Source organism: Vigna umbellata, chromosome 2 (assembly GCF_029865625.1).
Source record: "Vigna umbellata cultivar VRB3 chromosome 2, Vumbellata_1.0, whole genome shotgun sequence".
Lineage (NCBI taxonomy): Eukaryota > Viridiplantae > Streptophyta > Magnoliopsida > Fabales > Fabaceae > Vigna > Vigna umbellata.
Window position 1 is genome coordinate 44,961,399 of NC_142166.1, and position 15,905 is coordinate 44,977,303.

General features: G+C 32.8%; 2 protein-coding genes across 2 annotated transcripts; both read left to right on the forward strand.

Moving 5' to 3' along the window:
- Nucleotides 1–460: 460 nt before the first annotated feature.
- Nucleotides 461–8,338, forward strand: LOC124840675 (uncharacterized). Its single transcript, XM_047316776.2, has 12 exons — nt 461–697; nt 974–1,101; nt 1,324–1,386; nt 2,287–2,408; nt 3,107–3,222; nt 3,308–4,112; nt 4,818–5,549; nt 6,097–6,318; nt 6,398–6,493; nt 6,640–6,834; nt 6,959–7,072; nt 7,783–8,338. The coding sequence occupies exons 1-12, from the start codon at nt 597–599 to the stop codon at nt 8,041–8,043; spliced, it is 2,955 nt and encodes a 984-aa protein (XP_047172732.1). The 5' UTR covers nt 461–596; the 3' UTR covers nt 8,044–8,338.
- Nucleotides 8,339–10,357: 2,019 nt separating this feature from the next.
- On the forward strand, nt 10,358–11,779 carry LOC124840667 (ARM repeat superfamily protein). The gene has a single exon (XM_047316766.2). The coding sequence runs from the start codon at nt 10,546–10,548 to the stop codon at nt 11,494–11,496; it is 951 nt and encodes a 316-aa protein (XP_047172722.1). The 5' UTR covers nt 10,358–10,545; the 3' UTR covers nt 11,497–11,779.
- Nucleotides 11,780–15,905: the final 4,126 nt, after the last annotated feature.

Sequence of the window (15,905 nt, forward strand, 5' to 3'; positions counted from 1 at the left end):
CGTAGAGAGAAGGTGAAGGGGATTTAGAGAGAAGGAGGAGGAAATGAGGTTTCAGAGTTTAGAAGAGAGATTGTACAGAGAATGACGTGGATTTCTGAAAACTCAAAGTTTTCCTTCCAACGTCAAAAACGAGCGTCCGCTCATCTACCAACACCTGCCTTCCACTATCTGATTTCCGGATCCTCTTCGCTTGACACCTGGTATCCGTCATCTGAGTGTCGAGCCCCCTCTTAACACGTGAACTCCACTAAAACGAATCCTGAATGTGTTTTGAATGGGCTCCACATTTTAAATAAATCAAGACTCGGTTAAAAATATCAAATAATTTAAATCACGATAAATTCAAGTATATATATATATATATATATATATATATATATATATATTATTTTAGTTTTAGTCCATTATTTTCAAATATAAATTAATTTCCTAAATATTTTCTTTCGAAATTTCCACGCCCTCGTCCTCTCTTGTTGGTTCTTGTTAACAAGTTGGAAGTCTGCGTTTGTGCGAGAAGCCGGCTTATAGTCCTGAACTGAGCAAGGCAGAGACGAAACACTATCACTCCCCAGATCCGTGCTCGTGGCTGAATCGCCATGGCCATGGCGATTAGGGTTTTTCTCCTCCTTCTCTTCTTTCTCTCATCAACTAATATCGGTTATTCTCTTTTCGAAGATCAAGTTGGTCTCATGGATTGGTGAGTTCGACGACTCTTACTTATTCACGCACTTACTGAATGCTCCCTTAACCCTTGCGATTACTCGATTGGTTTTCGTTCTATTCCTCCAATTCAATACGTTCTCTTTCTCCACTTGTAATTATCGCCCGAGCACTACGATCTGATTTCACCTATGCGTTGAATTGCGTTGTTGATGGATTATTATATTGGATAAAGAGATTTCCGATTCTAATTGTTGATTGGTCTCTTGTGCAATTTAACTGTTAGTGACTACTGAATATGTTTGACTACTAGGCACCAACAGTACATCGGGAAAGTAAAGCACGCTTTGTTCCACACTCAAAAGACTGGCCGGAAGCGTGTTTTGGTGTCCACTGAAGAGAACGTTGTAGCTTCACTCGACCTTCGTCATGGAGAAATTTGTAAGTTTGGTTTGTTTAACTGCTTTTGATGACTCCATTAAAATATTTGTTATATCATATTGTCTAAGATAATGCTCCAATTAAATGTTACCATAACTCCATTTAGTGAAGTTGAACTGGTGAAAAGTAAATCAAGCCTTCCCAAGCGATGGTCATCACTCGCTTTAACTATTTGTTTTCTTTGTTTCGAATCAGAAGTGCTGAACTCTGTTTTGTTTGCAGTTTGGAGGCATGTTCTTGGGACCAACGATGTTGTTGATGGACTTGACATTGCCCTGGGAAAATGTATTACACTTAACCCTTGACTCTGTAGAGCATTACTTCATGCTATCTACTCTTTACTATACTGCAGAAACGAAGAGCAGTTTTACTGTACATTATATTTTATCATTAAATATATCATCACAAGGATGTTAAGGTGACCAGTGTGGTACTAGTGTCCTTGATTCTCCTTATAAGTATAATTCTTTGCCATTCTTTTTGTATTCCTCTTGAAAATATATCTATGTTTGGATGTCAACTGGATGCTGGTGTCCAATGTGGCACTAGTGTCCTTGATTCTCCTTATAAGCATGATTCTTTGCCATTCTTTTTGCATTCCTCCTGAAAATATATCTATGTTTGGATGTCAACTGGATGCTGGTGTCCTCTGCTTACATAATATGCCTTATTTTTTCTCATAAAATGCCTAGTCAAAAGCAGTCCTATTGTTGAATTTTCTATTTTGATTCTCAACTGTGGTAGCGCATGAACATCTTGGAATTGGAGATCCAGATCCTGGGCATGTCAACATGTTTGCATGACTCGAAGTGTGGGGAGATATCTTAGTTTAAACTGCTTTATTGTTGAACTATAAGCTATTTAGTTTGACTTCGTTCCCAGTTTTAAGTGTGCTGTATCCAATCTCCTTTGGTTAGATAATATAACTCATGTGCATCATAGGTGAAAGAAATGTTCTGTGTTTGTTGTCCATTTCTTTTGAATAATGATGTAAAATAAATTGAAGGATGTCTGTGTGGCCATTATGCATACTGTTTTCACAGAGTGATTTTTAGCTTCAAGTTTCATTAAGTTTTCTTTGCTTTTGGGCATATTGTTACTTTGTCAGTAGATTTTATATGTTTATTTAAATGTTTAGCTTATATCAGTGGTGATCAAATTCATTAAGTACACATATTGCTTCAGATGTCATAACTCTTTCGTCGGATGGAAGTATATTGAGAGCATGGAACCTTCCTGATGGGCAGATGGTTTGGGAGACTTCCCTTCAAGGCTCAAAGACATCAAAGTCAATATTATACATTTCAGTGAGTGAATGGTTTTTTCTCTTTATATTTTAAGCACTATAATTTTTTTTTCGTAGATTTGTCTGAAGCATCCTCTCGAGCAATGGAAAGGACATGTAGGGTGAAACTTAAGTGCCACATTAAGAGTTTGACTTCTAATTCCCTTGGACATAATTATAGAAATATAAATTGAGTTAAATGCCAATGCAAATAAGTTGTCCTAACTTGAAGATTCAAGCCTACCTTTCTATCCGAGTGCATTATGCTAATTCTAACACATCTACTTAGTATTTTTTTCTTGCTCTGCTCATGTGAACACTGATTTTCTAGTTTTTGGCAGAACACTAGAACAGGACGGTGTTGCTTTAGATTTATGATTGCATGTAGGTGACCCCGCCTATTGGTAAAATACCATTGTTGCATGTGAAACCCCTAAAACTAAGTTACTTTCATTTTCAACTGATTGGTCATTGAGCATTGAAGTAATTTAGCCAACAAAATTATTCAGACTTGTCCTGCGTACCCTGTAAACATTTGTGCCCAATTCTCACCTTCAGTATTTTTTGTGATCACTGTAACGAACCTGCATCCAACAGCCCTTTTACTGTAGTAAACTTGCCCTTGGTCTTGGTTAATTTAATTGTAGGCTTGTATCTAAACCTGAGAGTGCATGAGTGATTTTCTTACACACGCAATTAAGTTCTGTTTTTTATTTGCAGAAAAACCCGAAAGCTGACAAGGATGATTTGATCCTTGTTTTTGGTAAAGGTAGTCTCCATGCTGTTTCCGGCATAGATGGTGAAGTTCTCTGGAGGAAAGATTTTGCAGGTGAAAGGTATGACTGACTCGGTTTACTGAGAAAGATGTTCTTTTTGAAGTTTAACTTGCCGTTAACATTGTTATCTTAATCATATTTGCAGCAGCATTGAGGTTAGCCATATTATTCAGTCCACTGACAAGATCTATGCTGCTGGTTTTGTTGGATCTTCAAAGTTTTATGTTTATGGATTGAATGCTGATACTGGAAAATTGCTCAAGGATGATCATACAATACTTCCCTGTGATACTTTTGGGGAATTATTATCTGTCTCAGGTGATAAGTTTGTGGTACTGGATAAGATGAGGTCTAAGATATTGACGATAAACATCAAGAATGGAGAGATTAGTTACAAACAGAAGCTCATTTCAGACCTCATCAAGGATTCATCTGGACAGGCAGTAATATTACCATCAAGGCTCCCTGAGTTATTTGCATTGCGTATTGACTCCCATGTTCTTACAATTAAAGTGACAAATGAAGATGACTTGGTGCTGGTGGACAAAATTAATAATGCAGCGGCTGTTAGTGATGCTCTGTCAATCTCAGAGGGTCAACATGCTTTTGCATTTATTCAGCATGAAGGCAGTAATATTCACCTATTTGTAAAGGACGTTAATGATTGGAATGGTGATTTACTCAAGGAAAGTATAATAATAGACCATCAAAGAGGGAACATTGAGAAGATTTTTATAAACAATTATGTGAGGACAGATAGATCGTACGGTTTTAGAGCATTGATGGTAATGGAAGATCATTCGCTATTATTAGTACAACAAGGAGAAATTGTCTGGACTAGAGAGGATGGTCTTGCATCAGTTGTAGATGTCACAACGTCTGAACTACCTGTGGAAAAGGAAGGTGTATCGGTGGCAAAAGTGGAACAGAACCTCTTTGAATGGCTTAAGGTCTGCCTTTATTCTTTTTAATTAGGACATCATCCTGCATAATTTCGTACACACACCCTCTGGTTTACACTGGTGTAAGACTTAGCACTCTAACATCATTTACTAACTTTGTATATATATATATTATTATGTGGTTTGCACTGATCCAACATTGAAAGATAATTGTATATTGCTTTTTTGTGTCAAAACATATAAAAATTAAGCATTCAGCAAGAATACAATCAAATGGTTCTAATTGAATATATTTTAAAAGTATATATTACATTTATCTTGATATATATCAATGGAGTATCAAATAATTTCGGATTATTTTAGGATTTGTTGATATGATCTATATGATATGATAAGAACTTTCAATTCATTAGCGAGTTTTTATTTAGATTTAAGTTATTGAATGATGTAATTGACTTTGACTTACACCAGTGTGCACTGGTCATTAATTCTGTGTGTACTTTTTTTAAAAAAAAATTACTCATGCTTTGCATGTGAAAAAGCCCCCAACTCATGAATTAAAAAATGCCCATCTTTCACAGGGGTGACCAAAATACCATTTGGAGAGGGAAAAGGCAACATAGAGCCGACATGTGTGACTTTTTTGATAGTTTTAATTATTGTATCCATATATTAGAGATTGGGGTTTTTATCTGGATATCATTAACTATTTTTCTAACGGTACTTTTTTATGCGTTTATTTGTTACTGAAAGGGACATGTGCTGAAGCTCAAAGGAACTTTAATGATTGCAAGCCCTGAGGATGTAGTCGCTATTCAAGCGCTGAGATTAAGGAGTTCTGAGAAAAGCAAAATGACTCGTGATCATAATGGTTTTCGTAAGTTGCTTATAGTACTTACAAGGGCAGGAAAGGTTTTTGCTTTGCACACTGGAGATGGTCGTGTAGTTTGGTCTATTCTACTTCATACACTGCGTAAAACAGAAGTGTGTGAACATCCCGTTGGGCTTAACATTTATCAGTGGCAGGTTCCGCATCATCATGCCTTGGATGAGAATCCATCTATCCTTGTAGTTGGGCGATGTGGGCCAAGTTTGGCTGCACCAGCTGCTCTTTCTTTTATTGATGCATACACAGGGAAGGAACTCAATTCTTTAAGACTTGCTCATACCATTGCTCAAGTTATTCCTCTGCCTTATACCGATTCAACTGAACAGCGTCTGCATCTAATTATAGACATAGACCAACATGCATACCTATACCCAAGAACTCATGAAGCTATTGGCATTTTGCAACGTGAGTTTTCAAATGTATATTGGTACTCAGTTGAGGCTGATAATGGTATTGTCAGAGGTCATGCCTTGAAGAGTAATTGCATTCACAAAATAGTTGATGAATACTGCTTTGATTTCCGGGATTTATGGTCTATTGTATTCCCATCTGAATCAGAAAAGATTATTGCAACGGTAACCAGAAAATCGAATGAGGTAGGGTGTCTGTGGCATTAAGTTTTTATTTGTTAAAAGAGCATTTTTTTTTATAAAATAAAATTGATTGTTATATTATACTGTCTGTATTAACCTTTCTACATTTTTCAAGAAATATAAATGTTCTATGTCAGATATATAAGCTTACATTACTTAAAATCCTCTTCTTTTTTCAAATGAATGAGTTTACAGGTTGCCTTTTCCTTAAGGCGGGTTTTATTACTTATCAATAGCATTAATGAATGAGTCTCAATTTGGAGGAATTTTGCAAATGAATATTTGATCTACCAATAATCATGTAAAATGATGTCTGTCATTCTTTTCTAAATCTAGTAAGACTCTTTTAATCACGTGCCTTGTATATTCCTAAAGTCATATTAGTTGTATTTATACTGCTCTGAGTAAATAGAAATTATCACAAACAAACAAATAATATGGCAATTAAGGATTTTCTCTTGGGATCATGTTTTATGATGACCATTTTTCCATTGAGTCTTAATCATTGCTTTTCTTCTTCCTAAAGTTGTTATTCCCTTTTTTGATGTAGGTTGTTCATACTCAAGCAAAAGTTATGACTGACTATGATGTCATGTATAAGTATGTATCGAACAATATACTTTTTGTCGCAAATGCAGCACCTAAAGCCACAGGGGAAATCGGAACAGCCACCCCTGAGGAGGCTTGGTTGGTCATCTATATCATTGATACTGTGACTGGCCGTATATTGCATAGAATGACACATCATGGTTGCCAGGGTCCTGTTCATGCGGTAAGCTTTTTAACTACACTGATTTAAAAGGTGTAACACTAATTTTTTTTAGTATCTTACATGAATATTGCTTGTTTAGGTATTTAGTGAAAACTGGGTTGTCTATCACTATTTTAATCTCAGAGCACACAGATATGAGATTTCAGTTATCGAGGTCTATGATCAGTCTCGAGCGGTATGTCTGTTTTTAACTTGTGTAGCTTCATTTAATGACCCTCACTCGTTTTGATACATGTTATCGTCGTTTTTTGTATGGGTTCATTCTTATGTTTGAGTTACTGATTTGTTCTCATTCTGGTGTGATATCCTTGATTTTCACAGGATAACAAAGATGTCTGGAAGTTTGTTCTTGGGAAGCATAACCTTACATCACCCATTTCTTCTTATTATCGACCAGAAGTTACAACAAAATCACAGTCGTACTTTTTTACCCATTCTGTGAAAGCAATAGAAGTGACTTTGACATCCAAGGGTATAACTTCTAAGCAGCTTCTTATTGGAACAATTGGTGATCAGGTTGGTATTATTTACACGACCGAGTTTTTCAACTTGAGATCAACAGAAACAATCTTTTTTTATCATTAAATTTCTTCAATGAAATCTTACAATTCGGGATGTTAACTGGGAAATTTCTTTCCAGGTTTTGGCACTTGATAAACGCTTTTTGGATCCTCGGCGCACACTTAATCCCTCGCAAGCTGAGAAAGAGGAAGGAATTATTCCTCTGACCGATTCATTGCCCATCATATCTCAGGTTTATTTTGTCTCTTGTTCCTTTTTCCATATCCATGAAACAAAGGAAAACTTAACAAATGGTGCTATAATTAGTGGATTCTCAATGTATGGTGGTGTTAGTTTGTTCGAATATGTCTTGATTTATGCATTTTCCTTTTTCATTATAAATATTAAATGACTTTTGTTCAGATAGATAGAGTACGTTAAAAAGAGGGTAGAGGTTGGGTAACTATTTTGGTTGACAACAAAAAGAAGGGCTATATGGTGTTTATCCTTAATATATATCCGTGCATGCATAATATACGTGCAGTCAATTTCGGGTATTGTTCTTCCTATTTATATATATATCTGCAGACAAAGAATGTTTGCAGTATACAAGTAACTCGTGCTTATGTTCAAGGTCGAAGGAACAGTAGTAATAATCGTAATGAATCACTACTATATTTGGATAGGAAAAATGACTTTATCTCTTCTTTTTACTTGCTGCGACCGATATATATATATATATATATATATATATATATATATATATATATATATATATATATTTTTTTTTTTTTTTTTTTTTTTTTTTTTTTCTCCTTCAATTGGCAAGCCTAGTATGGCTGCTTAAGGAAATACATATTAGTTGATTGGCTTTGTTACCAACTTTAACCTCATGCCTACTTGGGCTTTATGTACTTCTAACTAAACATGCCTTTCTTATTTTCTCTGTTTGAATTTTTGCAGTCCTATATTACACATTCCCTTAAAGTGGAAGGTCTGCGGGGCATCGTAACAGTGCCTGCCAAGCTGGAGTCTACATCCCTCGTCTTTGCCTACGGAGTGGATCTATTTTTAACTCAGATTGCTCCTTCTAGGACTTACGATTCATTAACTGAAGATTTCAGCTATGCTCTACTTCTTCTAACAATTGTTGCACTTGTGGCTGCAATATTTGTCACTTGGGTATTATCCGAGAGGAAAGATCTACAAGAGAAATGGAAATGATCTGTCCTCCATTTTTGCCTTATATTTTCTCTAACTTTTAAGATTTTATTAGGTTTGTCTCTGTTTCTATGTTAGTCATTAGTTAAGTTCGGATTACGGTTAAATCTTGTAGCTTGAATTTGCAGAAGTAATGTAAAATTCTATTAAATTCCATTGTTTGAGGTTGTATGGAGGATAATTGAAGAGTACGAAAGATAATCATAAACTCCGAGGCCGGTTGCATTGTTGTGAAATAAGCGTGCTCCTAACATTACAAATCTTCAATCCAACCATTTTCCTTTTAGGATTAATTGCAGAGTTAGTGTTCATTGTTTTTAATTTCTTAGATATTTTTGTCACTGGTTTTGGTCATTAGTATTTGTTAAAGCCTTGATTACGTCGAGAGGCCAGGTTTGTCATGAATGCTTTATCACTGCTGTTAAGGTAGTGTTATTAAGATGGTTACCGGAGTCATTACTTTGGTACACTGAATCTGCAGTTGTATGGAAGTAATGTATTGAGATCCTTTACAGTTTTCAAAAGAACTGCATAATATGATCTCATTCATTGGATTTTTCGTATAAAATTAATTTATAAACATAGTTCAATAAATCTAAACCAATTAACAGCATGACGCGCTGCAGTCCAATTAACAGCATGTACACGGATAAAGATAACAAAAGTGGTAATATGATGGTCGAGAGAAATCGAGAACGAGAACTTTATTCTTTTTAGTTGTGTATCATAATGAGTAGTTATCACTTCAGTAATCATATATGGAATACTTCCTAATTAGTTATTAGCATAAAAATCCTTACAATTTAAACCTTCCTAAAATAAGTACAAGCACGTTAGTCTAACACTATTTTACGTAGTGCAAAGTTCTTAAATATGTTAATATCAAAATACAATTTATAAAAGAATATTCTTATTATAAATTCAAAGACGTAATGTTATATATTAAATTATAATTAAATGTTTATAAAATAAAGTTGTCGATTAATTTATAAATATTGAATTTAAATATACATTGTCGTGTACTAATTATGAATATATTGCTTTATTAATGAGTTAATTATTTAATGTAATACATAACAATTAAACACGAATCTTTTTACTTATTGAAATGTAGTTTCTTTAGGGTGAACACAAACTTAGTTGACAAAATAAACCGTGACTACAGTTTCTTTGTTTTGTCAACCACACATTGGATTTTTAAAAGCACTAGTAAAAATTACTTAATGGTTGTAATCATAAGAAAATAATATCTTAGGCGAAGCATCTTGCACGATTCATTCAAACCATATGCCATTGGAAAACTTACTCTACACAACGTGGGCATTAAAGGGTTTAGGTTGTTGGATAAAAGCAATGGGCCACACAGAGTAGTTCATGTTTAAAATGTTCAGAAGATTTGGCGATTGGCCTCATTTCTGTATTTAATCTTTTTAAGGGCCTATTTTTATTTTATCATATTTCTAAATTATTTTTTCACCACTTTATAAAATAAGTAATCAAAATAATAAAGATTACATCATAATTTAAATGATTTATTATAAGTCTAAAGTGTAACTTGTATATTTAAAAATATCTATATAGATGTTCATTACAAACACATAAACACAATTTATTACCGAAGTTCATAATTTGTATTTAGATACCAATCTATTATTAGATTACACATATTTCGTTTCTATTATATTACTTTACATATTTATTTCGAAGGAGGAGTTCAAACATCTCAATGAGTAATAGGATGACGAGAAAAAAAAAATGATCTCTTGTGTATAGGTACGTAATAAATGATGGGGATTAAGAGATACCACTATTCTTTCTTTCTTTCTTCAACTCTAAACACATGTCCTATCTTCCTTATTGCATTAATCTTAACTGACCACAGCAGAGACTCACTAAATGCGTGTCTATTCTTGTACTACTGAGATTTTATTGAAAAGAAATGCATCTAACAAACTTCTGAGTTCTTTACAACTTCTTCATAGTATACTTCTTTTACCCACGAGTGTTGAAAAAAAAAACATACCAAGAGTGCTTCTCTTGTATAAACTCGTTTCATCTCTCTTTTTTATATCACTTATCATTTTATTTCATATTTACTCATTTCTTTTTCTCACCCCTAAAAAAAATTCATAACCCAATTTGATTATATAACATGCACAAAAGTTATGAGTTAAAAAAAGTAAAATAAATATATTTAAAATATTACTATTCTAAATCATCAAGTAGGTGTTTTTCTTTTCAGTATATCACCATTAAATAAAAAACAGAAATATGCAAAAGATTAATAGGTAAAATGAAGAGAGAAGGGGGAAGTGGAAGTCACTCAGATAACATTTGACCCATTCCATTGTTTTTCACGAAGGTGACAGAAATAATAGACCCACTTCGTACAAACAACAGTATCATTATTGTCACAACAACCAAACCCAAAACGGAACACTTCACAATTCATTCACCAGAACAACACAAACACAAAGCTCTCATCTACTTCCGACTTGTTCCACCATGAAAACCCACCAACAACCAAAGCTAAAAACCCAACTTTTCTCTTGTGGCTTCTTCCGCCACTGCGCCCAAACCGTTCTCAGCCCCACCGCCGCCACCCCACCTCTTCCTCACACTCCCCCAACCTTCCAATGCGAATCCTCCACCTCCTCCTCTTCCTCCACCACTTCCCAAAGCTTCACCCAGTGGAGATTCTCTCCCCCAACCCCCACTCCCAACACCACCACCACCACCACCACCACCACCAATAACACCAACAACCTCATCAAAACAAACACAAACACAAGCTTTAATGTTCCTCTTCCTCCTCCGCCGCCACCACCACCACAAATCCACAACCTCCAAGAACTCTTCCACATTTCAGAACTCCAACTAACAACAGACCCAGCTTCTGCCCTTCAACTTCTAGAACGTTCTCTCGTTCCCAACCCACCTCAACACCAACCTCCTTGCCCTCCCAACCTCATGCACGCTCTCACGCGCAACCTCGCGCTCGCCAAACCCGCCACCAAGATCCTCTTCGCGCTCTGCCTCTCCGATGTCAACCGCCGTGTGGCCGTCGAGACCGGCGCCGTCTCCGCCGTCATCGAGGCCGCCCTCGAACTCGACGGCGCCCCTTCTGAGCGCGCCCTCGCCGCCCTCGAGCTCATGTGCACGCTGCCCGATGGCGCTCACGAGGTCCGCGCCCACGCCCTCGCCGTCCCCGTCATGGTTACCATGATGGGAAAGACCGCTGCCCGCGCCAAGGAATACGCCATCGGAGTCCTGGCCGTCGTGTACGGTGGCTCCACATCCGACCACCAGACCGCGCCCCCGGAGGAGGTGGCGCGTGCGGTGGAACTCGCGCTCCAGGGCGAGTGCAGCGCTCGGGCCAGGAGGAAAGGTGCCCAGCTGTTGAAAACGCTGAAACATCTCTCTGAAGCTGAGCCTCTCCCTCTGGACAACAATTGAAGTTTTTGAAACAAAGTTCTAAGTTTTTTTTCTATGTTTTCATTCACAAAATAAAATAAAAAAAAAATCTGTATTTGAAATAGAGAAGTTGAGATTGATTGTGTTTGTTGTTATTATTAGTGAGATGTTATGGATGAATGTAACTGTGTTACAGAGTTGAAGTCACATGAGAGTCAGAAACACTAAAGAGCTTTGCCACTGTTGTGACCAAATGAAACTGGGAACTGTTTTTTAAGAATCTTTGTAAAATAAATATAGCACTTTGTACTTTTCAATTTTTCCATTTGTACAGTGTTTTGAGTTATTCCTATGCTGCTTTTTATGGATTTGACCTATTTGTAATGCCTCTCTTACAGTACTATCTGTATTTTTCTCTCTCTCCCTAATTAATTATTATCATCATCAATATTATTATTAGGATAAATTATGAATGACTTTATTGATTATAGTTCTTATTATTATCACCTTTAGTTGTTTTGTTAGGGGTTTTCTTTATAGCATGAATCAGCCATTGTTCCATACATATATGTATCACTCTATTGGTTACCTATCATTAATAGTTTACCTGTTGTTGGTAATCTAACAGGTATGTGTTTATGACATTATTGAAACAAGGGATTGTTTTCCTTTCTAATTATTTTATGCAATAACATGTTAATGTTCCTCTCTCCATGTATCAAAAAGTAATTAACAATTTTAGAAATCACCACTATATATTGATAGTATTCTTTTATAAATGCAATCTTGACTTATCTTTACATTAATACTTAATTGTATTTGGACCTCTAGTAAAAGTTTATCCATTATTTTTCAGCATGTTCAACTTACATTAAATTATATGGGATGACATTTGATTGTTTTTTCAACATTTAAACTCAATAAATGACATGCTATTATGCTAATAAAAGTTAAAATGTGAAAACATTTGCAAGATTAAATTAGAATCAAACAGCAATACAAAACTTTTCATCTTTATAAGTAAGGTGCACCCAAATATACTATGATAAAATATTATTTGGAAACTTTTTCGTACTTTGTTCAAACATGAGTTATAACCTAAAAGAAAGTTTAAAACATATGAAATAAATTATATATATATATATATATATATATATATATATTATTTTTAACTAATGTTAAAAATTTAATTTTATTGTTTATAATTTAACATAAAGTCTGCAAACTAGCCATGAAAATAATTAGAATTTAAAGATTAATCAAAAAAAAAATTTGTGAAATAATGAAAAATTGTATTAAGTATAATTTATTTTTTCCCAAAGTTACTCATGAACTTTTTTGAATTGTTTTACAGTTTGAAAAAAGAAAATATGATGAACAATGGAGAATGTAAGTGAAAGTAAGACAAAAAAATATAAATGAAAATGTTTGGTTAAAAATAAACATAAATTAGGAAAAAAGTAATTAAATGAATAAAAGTATATAATTCTGAAAATCATAATTTTTCTTTTTCTCTATCAAACCTTCTTATTTTTTTCACAATTTTACCTTATACTTGTTTTATCAATCAAAGGGTAAACATTTTCCTGAAAGTAAAATTGATGAAAGTGTGTATATAGTTCTTGTATTTGGTCATTGATAGTTTAACCTTATTATTTAAAAGAGTGAATAGAAGAAGGAGTTTAAGAAGGAGTTTGGTGAGCTGGAGTATGGAGAACAATTTAAACTCACCACTTCCATTTTCAGTCCAACATAACTTTTAAGACTGAAAGCCTAATTCAGAAAACACCTTCAAGCATTAACTATGATGATTTATTTTACCAAAAACATTCAAGTACACAATCATATAAAAAATCTAAATAATAAAAAGTCAAACAAAAACAGTTACAAAGTTATTATGTTTCAACTGTTTTTTAAAGAGTAAGAAACTCTTTTAATTATTTTATGGCAAGAGTATGGTGCAGTAAAAAAAAAAAGAACAAAAGAAGAAAAAAAGATAAAGATCGAAATGAAAGAATGTGTTGATAGTTTGTAAGATAAAAATGATTTAGAAAGAATAACTAGTTCAACATATTTTTTTCTTTTTACATATATTTGCACATAATAAGTACATGAAATTTCATAATTAAGCTAATCATGATTTATAATAAAAAGAAATTCAGAAAAAAACAAATGGAGGAGAGATACTAGCATATTTAATTTATCTTAATACATATACTCATTGTATTTATTTATTTCACCTCTGCTGAACTGTTTTAATATAAAATCAATAAAATGAAACTAATTTATAATGCACAAAATAATAAATCAAATAGAAATTCTTGACCAGTCAATATTTTCTTAAGGATAAGACCTGTTTTCTCTTTAACAAATATCTTTTCATTTCATGTGCTTGTTATATATAGTAAACAATTATTGAGCTTTTTTTTAGAAACACTACTTTTATATACAAAATGAAAAGAAAAAAAAAAATCATGGTCACACTGTGTTGAAGCAAGAGATAAAGATAATCATGTTTTTCCAATTAGATTAGGTAAAATGATTTATTGTTGATGAAGAGAATGTAAAGTAATATAAAATGTTGAATTGTGAAGAATTAGTGAAAGTGAAGGAATAAGTAAGAAAAATGATAATTTCATGTACATAATTTTTTTACATTGACACTAACTTTAATTTTATTTTATTTTTATTTTATTTTTGTGTCAATTGAATGTTGATTTGTAAGATTGTATCATTACTCCATAAACAATGAAATGAGTTGATATGAATATTATGAAATGAAGATGTCAGATGCACGTGTTGTGGGGTTAAGTTTCAGAAATTGCTGAAAATGTATGTTTGTTTCTGTATAAATATGTCAGATATGGGAGAGAATAATAGTGCAACAGATGATGCTGCCATTTCCTCAACCCCTTTACCATAATTGCTGCCAAACACCTCTTAATATTAAACTACTCAATTACACTCCTTTTAATTTTATTAATTAAATCACATTCAAAAAATAAACTTAAAAAACTTTATGTAAAGCTTGTAAGTAATTTTAATAAATTTAAATAATTTTTTTAAACACCAAGTTAATGTATATCTTATATTATTATGACGTCTATGAAAATAACACTAACTATCAAATTAGTATTAGATAAAATAAATAATGTCATCATGGTTAACTTGTTAATCAGGGTTTACTAAACACCATGTTAATAATGAGTTCTACATTAATTATTTTTAAAGAATTTTCTATTATCTATTTTCTTTTAATAAAAAAATTATGATAAGTATTAAGGTATGTATTCAAATGTTTTTTACATCTCAACCATATTGTCATAAAAAAAATAAACAAAATAAAAAATAATATGTATTTTGTTACTCTTCCATTCTTACTAAATTCATAAATATATTATTGGCCTTTTACACTTTTCTTAATTACATATTAATAATGTTTAAGTAATGGGTATAATTATAGAGTGTTTTGAATTTTTTTATATAAATTAATGAATTAATAATTTTTTCATAGATTAAAATTTACTTATTTACATATTAAGAAAAAAATTAAATAAATTATCCAATAAACTTTTATAAACTAAATTTAGTTTAAAAATATTTTTTTATTTATTTTCTACTAAACTTCTTATAGAAAAACTTATTTAAGTTATTACATGCTATAAATTTTCCACACTTATGTTTATGTCCATATATACCACCAAAAGCAATATTTTACCATTAAAAAAAAATACTTATAATTTTTACTTAAAGTTTTGTTTCTAAGGATTTACTCTTAATCTTATTTTATATAGTATGTCCATTTATCTAACACAGCATTATCAATTTTATTATATTGAATTTACTCTTTCTTGTACCCTTTTATCAACCCCTCACAAGTTCACACAACACTGTGGGCCAGACTTTATAAGAATTAATTGTCAGTTTTTTCCCCTTTAAGCTTAATTAATACTTGTGCCACAAAATATACATGATAGGCTATTTTACCCACTTGAAATCCACTTTTTTCAAAAAGAATTGTCTCTATTATTTTATTAAATAATTCCCCAAGTATAATATTTAATCTTCACTTTTAAGATTGATGCACCTCCTAACTTTATATAAATGAAAAATATATTTATATTAAATCTTTTGGTTGCTTCTTATCCTTCTTTAACTATATTAACTATATCATAGGAATATGTATTTGAATTCCATAGCCGTTTTCTTTGACACAAAGCTATTAGTTAACTAGTAATAGAAATCTTTTTATATTAAAACATACTCCCTACTTACCCTAACCCATAAGCTTCTTCTTTATACTATGATTCATGAGTTTAATTTAATCTTCACTAAATTTTCACAATTTTAAATTATTGAAAAAAAAAGATTGAATTGACTCTCACTATTCAACATTTTCCTATAGTTAGATAAACAACTGATATATAGTTTTTCTCCTAAACCCTTCCATG